Genomic DNA, 19,286 nt, shown 5'->3' on the forward strand with positions numbered 1-19,286 from the left:
GAAGGAAAGAATGATTGACCATGACTCATGGTTTTGTGAGGACAAGTGGGAAGAGGACCAACCAATGTTCTTTGGATATGACCTCATGGGGGTAAGTGGTGACTGGAGCAGTTTCTATATCTGTATAGAGATGGTGGCTGAATTTTGACTGGAATGGTTTGGGGATTAAATAGAAAGGAAAGAAGGCAATACACGGTATACACGAAACCTTTAATAGGTATCATCATGGAGAAAATATGTGGGGTGGTTGGAGAGTGAATATATTTTGTGTTATACATGACAAATATCCTATTTAAAGATAGGATGCAGTTTTCAGGACATTGTTGAATATACCACAGAAAGTTGGGGAAAATCTGTACTGTTTCTGTACTAGTTGAAGGTAAGGGGAGAGTAGACCCAGAGCATTGTAGAGGGATTGGCCTTAGAAAGAAAACAGAGGTGAAGAAGATAGTTATGGATATAAGTAAATTTGGTGGAAAAGAGTAAAATTAGAAGTTGTTCCCATCTGATTGTCTCCTCTCTGTGAAGCTGGAGCTCTGCATATCTGTTGAAAGGGAGAGAGGTGAAGGAGGAATTGGTTGGAGGTTTGGAGACAGGAGAGAGTTTGAAACAGTCATTCAACAGAGTTTGAAGCAGGATGGTGCCAGAGTGGATGGTCCAGGAGGATGGATGGGCCATGTTGAGCCCACTGAGGTTGGTCAGATGATGCCCTGGTGCCACTTATCTTTCCTATTCTGTGGCTCTCATGTGCCCCTGTAGGTCAAGGTGCTGAGAAAGCAGATCACTGAGTTTGTTTTGAGTTGAGATATGAAGAAAAAACCAAGAGAGTGGAGGGTACTGGAAAGTGTTCTGTAAATGATGTGTCCTGGGGAAAAAAGTATGCTGGACAAAAAGAGACAGGAAGAAAAGAGAGGGCTAAGGAAGGAAGTGGGACATAGTAAGCAGTCAGTGGAGTAGACTTCTGGAATAGAAGTCTACCTGAGATCAACAGGTAGACTACAGTCTCAGAATCACGTATTCTAGTGTTCTAGTGGAATGATTCTTTGAGAAGTCTGACCAGTGAACCCAAAACACATCTCCTGTGGCAAGTGCCAGATGAGAAGGCTTGTGGCCCAGAGCAGAGGCTCTGGCAAGACTGGGGATAGGGTGAGACAAAGAGCCATCATAGTGGCTGGGGTCTTCGGATACCCTGGATACCCTGTGTGGATTCTAAGACCTGAGGAATGTGACAGCTCTTAGTCCTTTTGTTACAGTGAGGTCATTAAGATGTTAAGTAAAGACATCTGTTTTAAAGCATCCTCCCTATGTTTTATGCAGTATCAAGGAAACTTGATCTTCAGTGGATAATGAGAATACTCCTCTTTCACCCAGTTATTTCTTATACTATCAGTGATATTGGTTGGAAAGTAATTTAAGAATCTATAGATTTTTAAAAATGTTTTATTATTATTTACTTTTGAGAGAGAGAGTGAGAGCAAGCAGGGGACGGGCAGAGAGAGATGGGGACAGATGATCCAAAGCAGGCTCTGCGGTGACAGTGGAGAGCCTGATGCAGGGTTCAAACTCATGAACTGTGAGATCGTGACCTGAACAGAAGTTGGACGCTCAACTGAGCCACCCAGGTGCCCTGAGAATCTATAGATTTTTAAGCAAATGATGGACAATCACCAAACAAGACTATTTTTTTAACATTTGACTCAGTGTCAAGGAACTGGGGTTGAGCCTCTGGTATGGAGGAGGTGCTCTAAGGAAGTGCTGTCTCCTCATATAGAATAGATGATACTTTCCTTCTCTTGTGTGGCTTTCCAAGCACCAGCTTTGTTCTCTGATAGCTGGAGTACATCTCTAGTAATGGAAGCCTTCATCACCTCATTGGTGGTTTATGGCAGCATCTTTAGTTGGTCTTCCTCCTTTTGGACTTACTACCCTCTTTTTACCTTATTCTTAACTGTCCCATTAATTTAAATTTCTGTTTCCTTCTGTTACCTCATTGTTCAAGGAATAAAGGCTCTCTCTCCCCCCCCCCCTTTTTTTTACCACATTGAACTGGGAATAAATTCATAGACCTCTTAAGTGTGAGACATTGGACAAATCCTTTCATTTTCCTGGGCCTTAATTTCTTCACCTATTTAAAAATAAAAACGTGCCTATTGAACTGGATGGCCAACCTCTTTGGTATTTGGAGTATATAGTTGGGCTATAATCCCCTTTCAATGTTGAAAATTCTGTTACTGTATGCCTCTCCAGGTCTGGCTCCAATATATATGGCCAATTGAGTTTTTGGATTCTCATATGTCCATATGCATATTCTCATATGCACCTATCTTGAGGGCTTAAAAAAAAAAAAAAGATTTAACTCAGTTAATGTTGCCTGGCACACCAATGTGGGTTCCCTTTTTCCTTCCAGTCTGGCGTTTTACCTTCTCACAGCCCACCATGTTAGGACTACCACCCCACCAAGCAAAGCCTTGCCTTTTTCTGCCTAACCTGTGGCTCAAGGGCCCTGGTAAGACAAGCCATTTGCAATCCTCCACAGAACACGTTCCTGTTCCTTTTTATGTTTGGTGTTTTGTTTTTCAATATCTTATCCATTCCTTTCTACCAATTGAAGTTGAAAACCTGGCCTACAGCCCTTAAAACAAATTTCAAGGTTTTGAACTCCAAGCTTTGACTTTCTGGGATTCTAAGTTCAAAGAGGGATTTTTCCCCCTCTTTTTCCACTCTGATTTTCTTTCATACCTTGAGAACTCAAATACACACATATTGAGTAAATAGATGGATTCTGAGAAGCAGCTCCTTGACTATATAAGAGAACAAAATCACTCTATTTGTGGACACAAATGCTCATGCTGGCACATTTAAACATTCACTTCCTATAGGCATTTCTGCCCTGACTATGTCTCTCGTGGTCAGCAGTTTGCATCCTGTCTGTTTATGCAATTAAAATGGGCAAGATCCAAATCTGTGTAGGTCGCTGATGGGCTACAACGCTTAAGCACAGCGCTTGGCTTTAATATGTGCATTGAATGAATGGTTGCTAGGGAGTATGGCGGCGTCTTCATTTTGGGCTGGGTTCATCCCAATGCGCGCACGTGGGAACTTCACAAAAGTTGTTTCACGTGCGCTGCGCTGAATCCTCTTATCCTAGAATTTACTGAAGTGGGTCCAGCTCCCCGCCTCTGTTAGCTTCACTGCCAAGGTTCTAGAGGGGTGGAGTGTCCTGCAAGACGGTTGGGAGAAGGGTGGGGGGATTTACTTTCTCATAAATGTGCTTTGGGAGACTGGCTCTGGAGCGCCAGGTTTTCAGGAAGAAATGAACCTGGGTCCCAATGGCAAAGAACTCCAAGGGGGCACAAAGTTTGTTTTCTGTTACAGAGAAAGCCTGACAGCCTCAAGTCTAATTCATAAGAACACGGCCCACACTGGACAAGGGAGAGCTCTGGCTTGCCTCAGAAAACCACTGACACAAGAAGACAAGCGAAGTCAGATTCACGGAACCCATTTTCTTGGGCTCCTCCTTATGGGTAACGCTGGCTCTTGGTAGACTGCGTCCCAACCCAGCTGTCGTGGGTCCCCGCCGCTCTCGAGCAAAGTCCTCTTTCCCCAGTCTCAGGTTGCAAAACAGTAACTCCTTGGGATAATCTCTTCATACCCAGAGGATGGGTCTCCGCGGACAACAAACCGTTACGTTCAGATCTGCGCACTGCGTGGGGTAGAGTTCTTTAATCACCGCCCCTCTTCCCGGGTCCCTGGAGGGCCTTGCGAGGTTCCCAGAGCGGCTGCGGCGCGCCAAGTCCCAGGGAAAGAGCGCAGGGAACGGCCCTGAGGACTCGTTCCGGGGAAAGTGACAGCGTCCAGGGAGAGCCTTTCCTTCTCATCCCGAATTCTCCCAGGGCAGGCAGGGTCGAATTCCAAACACGTCCAAGGTGTGCAGTGCGAGACCCTTCCTTTAAAAAAGAATAAATAAATAGAAGCCAGCGCTTAGCCCTGCTCCGGTTTCCCGAAAGGCGCACCGCAGTCGCTGCCGGGGCGGCTGGGTGTCTGCGCTCCCCGCCTTTGCTGGGCTGACACAGGAGGGGAGGAGCAGGAGCCGGAGGGGGTGCTGGGGGGGGGGGGAGTTGGAGCGCGAACCATCCCGAGCCAAGACAAGCAGCACATTCACAAATAACGCCCCCACCCCCAGCGCACGCTCTCCCATTCAAAGCAGCCGGGCTCCGCAGCCGCAGGGCGGCTCAGAGGACGCGCTGCAGAGCCCGGCGCTGCCCTGCCCCGCAGGCGCACGCTTCAGTCCGCCCGCCGGCTGCTGCGGCCGCGGCCGAGCCCTGCAGCCAGCGCGGGAGGCGGCTACCGCTTCTAGGGAGGGGTCTCGCCTGGAACCCCCTCCCTCCCCGCTGGGGGACCATGGCAAGGCTGGCTGCGCCCTGGCGCACGAGGCTCCTGGTTCGCATCTTTGGCGGCACCTGGTGCCTGCTCTACGTCGCCGGACAGGTGAGGCTGTCTGCGCGTCTGGCGTCGCTCCCCCCCTCCTAGGACTTCTAGTCGGCGAGAGCGGGGAGCGCTTCAGCCTGGGGCCTGTCCTGGGGCTGCGCTGCCACCCCAGCGAGGACAGGTGGCACGGGGTTGGGGCTAAGGCGGCCCCGCGTGGCGAGCTCAGGGCTGCCGGGGTCAAATTCTGCGCTGAGCCTCAGCCTACCCTCCTGGGGCCGGTCCCGGCGTCCCGCCCGCGCCAGGGTCGGGCCTCCAGCTGGGGAGAGTCGCAGGGAGGAGACGGCGCCAGAGCCCGGGTGCGGCCCACTTTCAGGGAGTCCGCGACCCCGCACCTCTTCCGGGCTGTCCTCGGCGGAGACCTTTCTTCCTGGCGGCGGCTCCGGCGGCGAGGGGAAGGCTCGCGGGTTGGGACACTCCTCCTCACTTCCGTCCTTTCCGGGACCCAGGGAAGTTGTGACATCCTTGTCCTGGGGCCACCTGCGTCCGAGTGTCGGGGGCGGGGCGTTGTAAGGTGTGCAGATACAGGACCGGGGGGCTCCCGGAACCTCTGGGGTGGAGAAAAGGTGGTTCTGGACGGCGCACTGGGACTCGTCCTCACCACGCCCCCTCAGAATGCTCCTAGGGTTTTTTTTTTTTCTTGAGCTGGAAGGGTGCAGGAAATGGGGCGTTCTCCTGAGTGGGCGTCTCAGGTCCCGAGGCAGAGCAGAAGAGCCCTGGGGGAGTGTTGAATTCACTGTCTGCTTGGTTGTGGTTTCTTACTGCAAGACCCTGGAGAGAGATGCTTAGGGAAGGGGCCAGGGGCTAGTCGAATCTATGATGCTTGTGGTGTGTTTGCCTTTAACGCTTTCCAGAGTCAGGTAACTTTTGATTAAAACTCACGGTTTAGGCAGTTTGTGCATAATGTAGCCTACATAGATTCGCTTTTCACGGGTTTACTTGGGTAATTCTGGGAAAATGCCCAAATACTCTTGGCCGGAATTATCGCCAGATAGCCTCCCTTTCCTCTGTTTTGCTTATGGAAGACTTGTCCAAATCGGGGGATTTCCTTCCCTCGCTTTTACTTAACGTTTTGAAACTTGTTTTCAGGTCTCTATTTTTGTGGTCATTTTGCGTGCAGCGGTGCGCTTTTAGAGGCTGAGCAAGGCCCTAGAACGGTGGTGAGGAAGGGCCCAGAGCCGGCTAGAACCTGAGGAGCAGGGTACACTCTAATAAGAGGTAGAAGTTTTCAACAAGAAACACCTGCTCAGATTGGCGGATGAAAAACTATTGCAAAAGATCGTCTTAATTATTAGCAAGTTTCATTCCCAGTATGCTTTGCTTCATGGCAAAGCTTCTCAGAGGTGGCTGCACGTCAGGATTGCCCAAGGGAGCTCTTGAAACTCCTGGTGCTAGGGCCACACCCCAGCTGGATTGCATCAGAATCCTTTGGGGCAGGAGGTGTGAAGCCCCAGCATCAGAATTTATAAAGCTCCCAGGTGATACCATGGTGCAGCTGGGTTGAAAACTCCTGTGTAAAAATGACCTGCCTTCCAGTGACCTGATTCTTAAAGAATCAGGACGTCGAAAGGAAATTCAAAGGAGTAAAGAACAGTCAAGGGCCTACGAGACAGCCTACGGAGAGAGTCTTAACTTATAACATCCAGTCCTGGCTGCTTCCCTGTGTCATTTCCTCATCTGCAAAATGAGGGTGTTGGTCTATGTTCCCCAAGGTACTACCAGCTTCAGCAACACCAGGCAGGTTGACACGTAAGCCAAATCAAGACAGAATGCCTTCTGTCTTATTTCTAAATAATGGCAGGGGCAGGAATTCTACCTTTCCTTGAGCTTTTGGTAAAGTATCTGATAGTATATGAACCAAGCAAAGATGTAATGAAGATGCTAAGATGCACACTGTAGGATTTGTGTGTGTGGGGGGGGAGGGGGGCGGGGCTCACATATGTGTGTGTGTTCTACTTCCTCATTCAGTGCCCGGTGATATTCAGGACAAACTGATTTCTCCTAGCATTATGTACCTGTTCTTCCTTGCTCTGCTTCTCAACCTACTTTCTTCTGGATACAGATGATAAAAGCAGATTTGCGCCTTTTGTGTTGGAAGTGGTTTGTTGTTTAATTCCAAGTGAGTTTTTCTTGTTCCATTCGGCAGGGCTGCTCTCCACATGTGAGAAGCCTGACTAAACTTGTCAGAGAAGGGAGAGAAAAGAGTTTAAAGTGGTAGCTGGATTCCGTATCCTGGTGGAATGGAATATGCTTTAGGGTTAACTTAGGTGACAGAAGCAGTTCATCTTGCAACATCCCTTAAGGTCCTCACTTAAACACAAGGCCATTATATCTAATCAGTGAATTAAGACCAGAAACTTGAGGTTATTTAATACCAAGAAGTCATTCTATAAACCACAGCCAGTGCCAAATGATTTGAATATTGTTTGGAATGTATACATCTGTTAAACTGTTATTAAATCAAAGCCCTCAGTACGTGAACGCATCACTATCAGAGTTATCAGACCTCTTTGAGTATCTTATAGCCCTCTAGAAGGAGGATCTGTGTTCAAGAGCTTCTGGCTTCCTAAACTGAATTACACCTGAGCCATATTTTCCAAAAGTCTAAAGAACAATCTGAATGCAAATAAGATTATTTGAAACACCAGCATTTCTCCTTTTTCCTCACTGAATTTCTCCTTTCAGGGGTTATTTCCCTTTGCTTCTGTTCTGACCGAATTACTCTCCTAACTTGTAAGTTTCTTTTCTTTTCCTGTGCATTTGGAAGGTAGCTCACTCTGGGCTCTTGTAAAACAGATTATTTTACTGATATCAATTTCATTTCATCGGCTGAACCCAAATTCATCCCATTGCCTAAATTTCTCCCAGGTAGGGAAGTAGATAATTAATGGTCGACACCCGTAGGGGTTATCAACTACTTAATGATTTCTACCACCCATCTGTAGCAATCCACTGTAAAAATAAACAAAGTTGTTGGAGAGGGTTATGGCTTGCTCAGCATAAATCCATTACTGTTGCTTACAAATGTCGCTTAGTGGCAATCCATGTTCTTTTGGTGGTTTATCAGTGATAGCGTCATGTGAATATTAAAACGGAATATATTCATTTACTATGGGATTCTAAACTGCATCCTTGTTAGGAATTTAGCAATGAATAGTTCCAGGAAGGCTGGAAAGAATTTGTGCCTTTATAGGTGCCTGTTTTTCAACTAAAGACCTTAAAGAAAATACTTTCTCTTTTGTTATCCTCTTGTATGTTCTTGCTCTTGTTTTATTTTTTTATTTTCATTTTTACCATGATGATTCTGCATCGTTAAAAAAATGACTAAGGGTTTTAAGAAAACGTGGCAAATTCTTGTTCTGCTCTTTCTCCTAATGTCAGATCTCATGGCCCCAAAGCAGCTTTTTTGTTTGTTTGTTTTGTACCATTTTGAGTTATAACTGACATTCAATAAACTGCACATACAGAAAGTATGCAATTTTAAGTTTTGACGTATGTATACACCCATGACACCATCACCCCAGTGTCCTTATGACCTTAGGAATCCCTCCCTGCCATCCTTCCTCGAACCCAACAGCACCAGGCAAAATGCGATCTGCTTTGTGTTAATATAGATTAATTTGTATTTTCTGGAATTTTATGCAAATGTAATCTTATAATAGGTACCCTTCTCCCTTACTTTTTTTGATCTGGCTTTTTTTTCGCTCAGCCTAATTATTTTGAAATTATCCATGCTGTAGCACATATCAATAATTTGTTCCAGAGTAGTAGTATGTTGTATGCACATGTCACATTTCATTGTCCATCAGCTTACATCTACAGTTGGACAATGTTTCCAGTTTTTGGCTGTGTGGTTTCATCTGTCCTAGGTAAATACCTAAAGATGGAATGGCTGAATCATCGGTAGGTATGTTTAAATTTTTAAGAAAATGTCAGTTTTGCAGACGGTTGTACCATTTTATGTTCTTACTAGCAGTATGTATGAATTCCAGTTTCTCTGCATCCTTGACGACATGTGGTTAGGTCAGTCTTTTATTTTAGTCATGCTAGTAGGTATAGTAGGAGCTCGGGTTTTAATTTGCAGTTCCCTAATGAAAAATGATGATGAGTATTTTTTCATGGGTTCATTTAAAATCCAAATATTTTCTTTGGCAAAATGTCTGTTCAAACATTTTGCCCATTTCTTAATGTGTTGTTTTCTTACTGAATTTTGAGAATTGTTCTTTGTCAGATGTATCATTTGCAAATATTTTTTCCCAAGCTATGGTTTGTCTTTTCATTTTCTTGGCAGTGTTTTTTGAAGGGCAGAAGTTTTAATTTTGGTGAAACTGAAATTATTGCATTGTTCATTGGTAGATTGTGTGTTTGCTCTTGTTTTAAAGAAATATTTGCCTAACTCAGTATCACAGAGGTTTTCTACTGGAAGTTCTGTGATTTTACATTTTACATTAGGTCTGTATTCCACTTTGAGTTGTTGTATGTGGTACAAGATCATTTTTTCCTTTTGCCTATGGATAGATATGTCATCGTTCTAGCATGATTTTTTTCAAAAGACTTTCCTTTCTCCACTGAATTGTCTTTGCAATTCTGTGGAACATCAGTTGTCCATACATGATTAGGTCTGTCTTCTGGATTCTCTACTCTATTCCGGGGAACTGTATGTTTCTTGTTATGCCAGTGCCACACTACCCTTAGAACTGTAGCTTTACAGTTGGTCTTGAACTCAGAAAGTGTGATTCTTCTAACTTTGTCCTTCATTCTCAAGTGTGTTGCCTTGGCTACCCCCATATGCATTTTAGAATCAATTTGCCAATTAAAAAATGCATCCAGGGATTTGACTTGGGTGTTCTAAGCTATCGATCTATTTTCAGAGAATTAGCCTGTTAACAATATTGAATTTTATGATCCCTCTCTATCTATTTAGGTCTTTAATTTCTCTCAGCAATATCTGGTAGTTTTCTGTGTACAGGTCTTGGATATTTTTATCAGATTATACTAAATAGTTCACATTTTTGGTGCTCTTTTAAGAGGCACTGTTTTTTAAAAATTGCACGTGATAATTCTTTGTAAGAATATGAAAATAATTGAATTTTGCATATTCTGCAACATTAGCAAAGTGGCTTGTTATGGTAGCTTTTTGTTATATCCCATCAGGTTTTTTTTACACATATGATCATGTCATGAAAATGAAGACTGTTCTTCCTTACCTATCTGGATATTTTAAATTTCTTATCTAATAACACTGATTAAAATACTGATTGCCTTTGCCTTATCTTGGGGAAAAATAATTCAATGTTTTACCATTAATTATGATGTTAGGTGTAAGTTTTTTTTGTAGATGCTCTTTATCAGATTGAGGAAGTTATTTAAAAAAAATCTTTTTTAATGTTTATTCATTTTTGAGAGAGAGAGAGCATGAGCAAGGGAGGGGCAGAGAGAGAGAGGGAGACACAGAATCTGAAGCAGGTTCCAGGCTCCCAGCTGTCAACACAGAGCCCGACGCGGGGCTCATACCTGTGAACTGTGAGATCATGACCTGAGCCAAAGTCGGACTCTTAACCCACTGAGCCACCCAGGTGCCCCAAGGAAGTTCTTGGCTCTTTTATTCTTTTTATTCTTCCTTTGTTGAGAGTTTTTATTAGAAATCAATGATAGATTTTGTCAAATGCTTTTTCTTCATCTATTTAACACATGAATTTTCCTTTCTTGTTTGTTAATATGATAAATTACACTGATTTTTAAAATGTTAACCACCTTGCATTCCTGGGGTAAACTCACTAGGTGACTAATATGTTATACTTTTTAAAAATATTGTTAGATTCAGTTTACGAAATTTTGATTTAAATTTTTGCATCTATGTCCATGAAAGATAATGGTCTGTAGCTTTCTTGTGATGTCTTGTGAAGTGTTTTTAGTATTAGTGTAATGCTGGCCTTATAGAATAAGTTGGGAAATATTCCTTCTTTTTTAATTTTCTGGAAGAGTTTGTGTCTGATTTCTTCATTAAATGTTTTGTAGAATTCACCAGTGAAGCCATCTGGACTTGGACTTGTCTTAGTTTAAAGATTAACTGCAAATTTAATTTCTTGAATAGATACAGGGTTCTTCAGGTAATCTATTTTGTCTTGAGTGAGCTTCGGTAATTTGTGTTTTTTCATGCATTTCATCTAAGTTGTTGGTTTTTGCCATAAAGTAGTTCATAATGCTCCCATATTATTTTTTTTGAATATTATTGGAACATGGAGTTTTATCACCTGTATTGGTCCTGATAATGGTGATTTGTTTATTCTTTCTTTTTTTCCTGATCAATCTGCTTAGTGGCTTATTAATTATATAGATGTTCTCAAAGAACCAGTTTTTGGTTTTATGGACGTTCTTGTTTTCTATTTTATTCCTTTCTTCTCTCATTTTTATTATATTCTTTATTCTATTTTGTATTTCATTTGGTCTTATTTTTCTAGTTTCTTAAGGTGATGCTAAAGTTATTGATAGACTTTTTATGTTTTCAACTAGAGGTATTTAATGATCTAAATTTTTCCTCAGTAATGTTTTTTTTTAATTTTATGTTTTTTTTTATTTTTTTTTTCAACGTTTTATTTTATTTTTGGGACAGAGAGAGACAGAGCATGAACGGGGGAGGGGCAGAGAGAGAGGGAGACACAGAATCGGAAACAGGCTCAGCCCAGTGCCTGACCCGGGGCTCGAACTCACAGACCGCGAGATCGTGACCTGGCTGAAGTCGGACGCTTAACCGACTGCGCCACCCAGGCGCCCCTGTTTTTTTTTATTTTTGAAAGAGAGACACAGAGATGAGTGAGAGAGGGTCAGAGAGAGAGGGAGATACAGAATCCGAAGCAGGCTCCAGGCTCTGAGCTGTCAGCACAGAGCCTGATGTGGGGCTCAGACTCCCAAACTGTGAGATCATGACCTGAGCTGAAGTTGGTCACTTAACCAACTGACCCACCCAGGCTCCCCTCCTCAGTAATATTTTATTGGCATACCATAAATGTGTTTTCATTTTTCTTCAGAATATTTTCTAATTTGTCTTTGATTTCTTCTTTGACTCATAGGTATTTTGTGTTTTTTTTTTATTTTTATTTTTTTCAACGTTTATTTATTTTTGGGACAGAGAGAGACAGAGCATGAACGGGGGAGGGGCAGAGAGAGAGGGAGACACAGAATCGGAAACAGGCTCCAGGCTCTGAGCCATCAGCCCAGAGCCTGACGCGGGGCTCGAACTCACGGACCGCGAGATCGTGACCTGGCTGAAGTCGGTGGCTGAAGTCGGACGCTTAACCGACTGCGCCACCCAGGCGCCCCATACTCATAGGTATTTTGAAATGAGATGTTTAGTTTCTAAATATTTGCAGGGTTTTCAAATATCTTTGTGTCAATGTTTTCTAATCCCAATGTGATCAGCAAACATATTTGATATAACCTGGATCTATTTAAGTTTATTGAGAGTTGTTTTATGTCCCAGAACATGGTCTGTCTTGGTGAATGTTCTCTGTATATTCATAAAGAATTAATCTTTCTACAGATATGTGTCTTCTAAATTTTCCTGATCAGTCTAGCTGTTGTTGTGTTGTGTGGACCACTCTATAAATGTCAATTAGATCAAGTTGGTTGAGAGTATATTCTGTATCTCTACTGATTTTTATATATTTAATGTATTATTTAGAGAGGGATATTACAGTTTCTACTACTGTGGATTTGTCTATTTCTTCTTGCACTTCTATCAGATTTTCTTTTATTTATTTTGAAGCTCTATTGTTGGGTGCATAAATGTTTAGAATTGTTATGTCTTTTTGGTGAATTGACCTCTTTTTCATTATTAAATGACCTTCTCTATCCCTAGTAATAGACTGTGCTCTAAAATCTACTTTGATTTTGCCTACCTTAATATTAGATAACTATTTTGAATTCTTTGAGATTTTTCATATGATTGTTACCTCTACAATTCTTATACCTTTAATGTGATTTTTCATATTCAAGTAGATTCCCATTGTGGTATGATTTCTTCATTCTTTTTCATATTCTACTTTCATCATTCTTTCATGATCTTTTATCACATTTTACATTTTATTAATATGACATTGAGTCAGTATTAATAAATTGGAATGGCCAGTACTAATGGTTGCTATTAATATGGAATGGCTATAGTGTTCCAAGTAGATTATTATAATTCTGTTTTTTCCTGTTACATTTCCTTTTTCAAAAAACAGCTTTATTGAGATATAATTCACATATCCCACATCTTGTCCATTTAAAGTACACAATTCAGTGGATTTTTTTTTAATTATATTCACTGATACAACCATCACCCCAGTCAATTTTAGAAATTCTTGTCAATTCAAAAAGAAACTTTGTACCTGTACTCTCCACCTACCGCCTTCAGCCCCAAACAACCAATAATCTACTTTCTTTCTCTGTAGATTTTGCCTCTCTGCATTTCCATATGGATGAAGTCATATAATATGTAAACATTTGGGGTTGGCTTCTTTCACTTAGCATGTTTTCAAGGCTCATCCAACTGGGAGTATATATTAGTATATCATTCCTTTTTTTTTAAAGTTTATTTATTTTGAGAAAGAGAGAATGAGCAGGGGAGGGGCAGAGAGAGAGGGAGAAAGAGAATCTCAAGCAGGCTTCATGCTCAGTGTCCTCAGCATGGAGCCCAATGTGAGGCTCAATTCCACGAACCTTGAGATCATGACCTGAAATGAAGTCAAGAGTTAGATGATTACCTGATGAGCCACCCAGGTGCCCAGCATGTCATTTATTTATAGCTAAAAAATTCTGTTGTACAGATATACCATATTTTGTTTATCCATTTGTCTGTGGACAGACATGTGGGTTGTTTTTACCTTTTGGCTGTTATAGTAATGCTGCTATGAACATACATGTGCAAGTTTTGTGTGGATATGTTTTCATTTCTCTTAGGAAAATATTTTAGGTCTTGTAGGCACACAATCTCACAATCTCTGTTACAACTACTCAACTCTGCCACTGTCGCATGAAAGTAGTAATAGACGATATATAAATGAATGAACCTGTTTGTGTTCCAATAAACTATTTACCAAAACAGACAGTGGGCCAGATTTGGAACAGGGGCCATAGTTTGCTAGTCACTGAGCCAAAGTTTCATGATGATGTGCTTCAGTGTGGACTATTTAAATTCACTGTGCCAGGTTTTCCACAGAACTTGAATAGATCAATGTCCTTCCCTTTGGGGAATATTAATTTTCATATTTCATTGATAATTTCCTTGCTGGTACATATGTGTTTGCTTTTTGTGAAACTCCTGTTAGTTATTAAACCTCCTGGTTCAACCATCCTTCTTTTCAAATCTTTTGTCTTTATTGTTATATTTTTTTATATTTGCAAAAGATTTTCTCAATTTTCTTTTTCTTTTTTTTTTTTTTAAAGTTATTTACTTAATTTGAGAGAAAGAGAGCACGCACATGAGTGGGGCAGGGGCAGAGAGAGAGGAAGGGAGGGAGGGAGAGAGAGAGAGAGAGAGACAGAGAGAGAGAGAGAGATGGAGAGGGAATCCCAAGCAGGCTCCATGCTATCAGTGCAGAGCCTGACGCAGGGCTTGATCTCACAAACTGTGAGATCATGACCCGAGCCAAATCAAGAGTCACACGGCCACCTAGATGCCCCTCAATTTTATTTTTCAACAGAGATGTCTTTAGGTAAGATTTTAACTGGTATTTGGAGTTGTAGCCAAAGCGTCACCCCCCAGCTTTTTGCAGCACCAGATGCCTCCAAGTCTGAAGCCTTTCTAGAGTTTTACAGGCCAAATGGTATTGCTTCTCATCACTGTATCCCTTTGCAAACACAATTCTGTTAAGTCAGTAACAATTCTTCCACTAGTTTTCCATATTCCAAAAATTTATCGGCATCTTTTGTCTGCCGTTGTCTCCTTTCCAGTTCTCTTGTCATCTTTATTTATTTACTGTTATTTTCACGGACATTTGGGAAGGAATAGAGAAAAAATGGTGTTCAATCTACCATGTTTAACTGAAAGTTAGCACTATTTTTCCTCTTTCATTATTTCTGTTTTCCTGTCCTGATCCATCTCCAAATACCACTAAAGCTCATTCTGGTTATTGTACACACTTTTTAGAGACTCCTACATTTTCCCAGTGAAAGTAAAACTTTGGTTAGTATTACAAGACAGTGGACTTGAGGTCCAAAGATCCAGGTTCTAGTTCTGGATTTACTGAGTGTCTGTGCAACTAGGACTCAGACTTTTTCAGGGAAGGAAATTTAGTACTTACTGACTGCCTGCCGGTTGCCAAACATGATAAGAGGTATTCTCTCCATTCCAATGTTGATGTGTTAGTGTTTTACTCTTTCAATTAAATGGGTACTTAGGACCCATTGTCTGCTTCAGTATAGGCGGTTCAACCTATTTGCTCACAGACACAGCACAGATTTTATTGTTCTACAAATTTTGATGTTTGGAGACCGTTTTATGAGAAAACATGGAGCTAACATGATGTAAAGATCTGGCCTTGAAATTTCACATGTGGTATTAACATTTGTTGTCTAAGGTGTGATTGGATTCAGGCTCTTTTGTGGTGGAGGATGGAGATGAGGTGAAGCGAGTAGGGAAGTAGCGCTGAATAGTTAGCGATACCGTTATCAGTTTTAATATTTTATTTTACACTGGGATGAACTCCAGAGCATTATGCATTTTGGAGTGGATGGAACTGGTGGTGGTTCCATAACCACCACCAAAAACATACTTGGTTTTCAGCTCTGCTCATGGCTGTGGGGTTATGTAGCCAGAAGAAGACTTAGAGGTTCTTTAGTATTATGGGTCACAAACTTCATTGCGCATGAGTTGGTTTGGCTGTACCATGGATTTCCAAAGGCCACCAAAGACTAGGGCCGTGCAGCTAAAAGCCAAGAAGCTCTAAAATGCAGATTCCTGGGTCTCTCAGATGCTCACTCAATAGGAAAAGGTGGGTCCTAGGAATCTGCATTGAGAGACCCCAGTCTCCCCCCCTGCCGCCCCCGCCTCCGTCCCCAGACCCACAGAGGATTCAGACACAGTTGGACCGAACTATGGGTTCGATCTGGGAAACATTGATCTGATCTTTATTCTTTACAGATGAGAGAAATAAGGTCCTAGGAAGTCAAGCGACATGTCCCAGTTTGTTAACAGGAGAAGTGGGAGTGGACCACACGTCTCATAACTCTGTCCGATGATTTTTCCCACCAGAGCATACACTGTTATTTTAGCGTCTAGTTACATCATGAACTAAAGATATGAACCACCAGCTTAAAGTGTCTTTATTTGTAGTAACCTCAGTTTTTTTATAAATGGTTTTCAGATGTTTGGGAATAGCTTCAGGTCTCAGTCGCTCTGCCTACAGCTGAGGAGTGATGGGGAGTGGGGGTGGAGGGAAACCCTTCGTCCTTACCCTTTCACATAACCTGCTGGAAAACAGGCTCCTGTGTATTTTCTCCTCGAGTCATCATGCCCCTGGAAGATTAACAGATACTTATTTAGAAAATCGTCCACAGCATCCAGGAACTTGACACTTGATGAAAGGAAGAGTACATGCTGTTGAACACCTTCTCTACCCAAGTGTGATGTAGCAACTGTTGCTACGTTCGTGGAGGAAAGGAAGGAAATGTTTCATGTGCCTATTATTTAGGATGTTCTCCCCATCTCTATCGCAAACCAGCCAAACAAAATACACACACGCTCTCCACTGAGTCATGCATAGTCTATGATGTAGTATTATGTGTGGAAAAGAAGTTTTCTTCACTGCTAATAGTCATTGTGACACGTCTTGTATATTTTATGAAGAGTGCTAATTGTGTATTTTCTTTCAGAAATCGGCGGAGAAATAAAGGTTTTTTTTTTATTAAAAATATTTGTTGATATAATCTGAAATTCAAATTCTCCTATTCTGTTGTTCCTTATAAAAACTCTTTATTAGTCTGGATGGGCTAGATTATGCTGTGGTAACAACCAACCACCACGTCATAGTGACTTAACGCAAGAAAGGTGTATGTCCCCATCGGGCTACGTGTTAAGTGTGGATCATGAGGAGAGCTTGGCTCACTGTGCACACTCAGGAATCCACACTGACGGTGGCTCCACCCCAACCTGCATGCTTCCCTGGCGGACAAGAAAGGAGAATGGTTCTCTGCTTTCCTCTGGCAATGAAACGCTTCTGCCCAGGGTTGACAGATCTCACTTCTGCTCAGGTTTTTGCGGCCACATGAAATTCAAGACGGTTGAAAAGGTAATGTTGTCATGAACCCAGACTTTGGGACTTCCTAGATGCCTAGATGTTTGTTTTCTGACTGTGTGTGTGTATGTGAACAGAGGTTCTCTGCAATTACTGTAAAAACACTTAAAACCGTGTTATTCGTTAAAATTAAAAAAATTATAAGTGTAAAATGCATGTAACAAATTTATCATCTTAACCATTTTTAAGTATATGGTTCAGTAGTGTTAAATGCATTCACGTTGTTCTGCAGCCAGTCTCCAGAACTCTTCCTCTTGCAAAACAAACTCTACACCTGTTTTATAACAGCTCCATTCCCCCTGCCCCCCGACTACAACCATTCTACCTTCTGTCTCTGAATTCGAATGTATACAAACGGGATCATAACAGTATTTCTGTTTTTGTGATTGGCTTATTTATTTTAGCATGATGTCCTCAAGGCTCATATATGTTGTAGCATATGTGTCAGAATATCTTTTTTAAGAGTGAATAATGTGGCATTTTATGAATGTAGTACATTCTGTTTATCCATTCATCTATCAGTGGACACCTGGGTGGCTTCCACATTTGGCCATTGTAAGTAGTGCCACTATGAACATTGGTGTTCCATTTCATTTTATGTGTACTTATTTTTCTGTGTAAAAGAGAAGCAACATCTTCAGACCTCTAGTTTACTTTTCAGACCCAGGAAACTGTTATTTAAATTTAGACTAATAATCTCACTTTGAGAATCTTCTGCCAGGGGTTACAACAAAAGCTGAGCAGAACTTCGACTACCCCCTATATGTTTGACTAAATCAAGAAAGCTAATGGATTCATTTGTTTTTAGTCCTGTATGTAACCTGCAAATCTTGACGGTTTTCAAGATAGGTGACAGCATGTGGTAGGACATTATTTTTCTGCTAAAAATCTAGGAGCATGGCAAAAAATTACATTATCTTCCTTTTTGTACGTCTGACTCAAATACTATATGGAGGGTGGTCTGATATGAATCAATATGTAAAATGTGGCCACACAAGCTAATTGCATGTATAGCATGGATGCATGCAGGGGCAGGGTAGACTTTTGGGTACAGTGCTGCAAGAAAAAGCAGAATATAAACTTTGCTACGTGCTAATTGCATGATTCTGAACACACTAGTTACAGAACCTTTCTGAGTTTCATGTTCTTTTTAATCTCTACAAGGAAGAGTTTAAATTACATGATCTTAGTGGGTTAATATCAGTTAACCATAACTTCTAAAATGAATGGGATTTTCTAAACTTTTCTAGTATGAACTTTTTAGTACAAAAATATTAACTCTGATGGAATTTTTAGCAATGAACATCAGGTCGTGGCACTCCCTTGCTTAACACCTAAACTGGATTACTGTTAGCTTTAGAGCAGTGTTTCTGAGACTGTTTATCATTATTGCCTCCCTTTTTAGACATTTTAAGATACTTCCTCTTAATCCGCCCCTACCCCCATGAAATTTTAATGCCACAAATAAACATATCAGTTTAAATGTGCCGTGGCCCTTTGAAGGGACTCCTTGCGTTATCCTTAAACCATTGATATCAGGAAGAAACCTCTTCTCTCCCATTCCCATAACCCAGCTTTTCACCCACTTTTGGGGGCATTATCACCCCCATGTAGGCTTTAGACTAAGATTGAAAATCTTTACTATTCTTCAATGCCTAGCATGATTCATCCTGTGCATAGACATAGCATTTTATAGCATTTCTCCCCTCTCCCTCCCCTCCCTTCCCCTCCCTTCCCCTCCCTTCCCCTCCCATCCCCCTCCTATCCTCTTGCTTCCTACTCTCCAGGCAGGCTAATGGCCTCCTTTCAGTTCCACAAGGGCATCAAGCTTGTTGCTACTTTGGGGTCTTTGCACAATTCTCTTTTCTGGAGGGCTCGCTCTTTATTTTTAATTTTTTAAGTGTGTTTATTTTGAGAGAGAGAGAGAACAAGCACGTGCAAGTGGGGGAGGGGCAGATACAGAGGGGAAGGGTGAGAATCCCAAGCAGGCTCTGCCTCACCAGTGCAGAGACTGATGTGGGCTCCAACTCGCCAACTATGAGATCATGACCTGATCTGAAGTCAGAGGCTTAACTGACTGAGCTAGCCAGGTGCCCCTCTTTATTTTTAATTAATCAGTTGACACTCATCCAGCTGTTCTCCAGCTTAAATATCTCTTCCCCAGAAGAACCTGGCCCTCTGCTCCCCTTGTCCATTAGGTCTCTTCTGTGACTCTCCCCGTGCTCTCTTTGCTTCAAGCACTTGCAGTTTTGTAATGAGGCACTTGTATATTTCTCCTATGTCTGCCATCTTGGTTCACTGTAGGCTTGAGGCCAGAGACTGACCGATTTCCCTCCATATATGTCACATCTAACTCAGGGCCTCGAATTGTTAGAAATGGTCAGCGAAGTGTTTTTGAAGAAAATACACAGCAAGGAAAAACCTCTGAACTTGGAGTTGCTTTTTACATGAATGTATACCCTCCTGTTAAACGTTCTTGCCAAAATGAAAAACAAAATGAATGTATATCTTGTTCGCCACAGC

The 19,286-nt window shown here is 42.0% G+C and overlaps 1 protein-coding gene and 1 long non-coding RNA gene across 7 annotated transcripts in view; one reads left to right on the forward strand and one right to left on the reverse strand.

The window, feature by feature from the left end:
• Positions 1-1,987: 1,987 nt before the first annotated feature.
• On the reverse strand, positions 1,988-6,372 carry LOC123592571. Its single transcript, XR_006709840.1, has 2 exons — positions 4,821-6,372; positions 1,988-3,947 (listed from the first exon to the last, which is right to left on the reverse strand). It is a non-coding gene; the product is annotated as an uncharacterized LOC123592571 (long non-coding RNA).
• ADAMTSL1 (ADAMTS like 1) overlaps positions 4,149-19,286 on the forward strand; it is an 884,660-nt gene continuing 869,522 nt past the window's right edge. For 2 of the 6 annotated variants that reach the window (XM_045467750.1, XM_045467751.1), the window contains exon 1: positions 4,159-4,488. In XM_045467750.1, the coding sequence (XP_045323706.1) occupies positions 4,402-4,488 (87 nt within the window). In that variant the 5' untranslated portion in view covers positions 4,159-4,401. Of the gene's footprint in view, positions 4,489-19,286 lie in introns of all 6 variants that reach the window. The other 4 variants (XM_045467757.1, XM_045467758.1, XM_045467756.1 and 1 more) reach the window with 4 other exon arrangements.

Source organism: Leopardus geoffroyi, chromosome D4 (assembly GCF_018350155.1).
Source record: "Leopardus geoffroyi isolate Oge1 chromosome D4, O.geoffroyi_Oge1_pat1.0, whole genome shotgun sequence".
NCBI classification, from domain to species: domain Eukaryota; kingdom Metazoa; phylum Chordata; class Mammalia; order Carnivora; family Felidae; genus Leopardus; species Leopardus geoffroyi.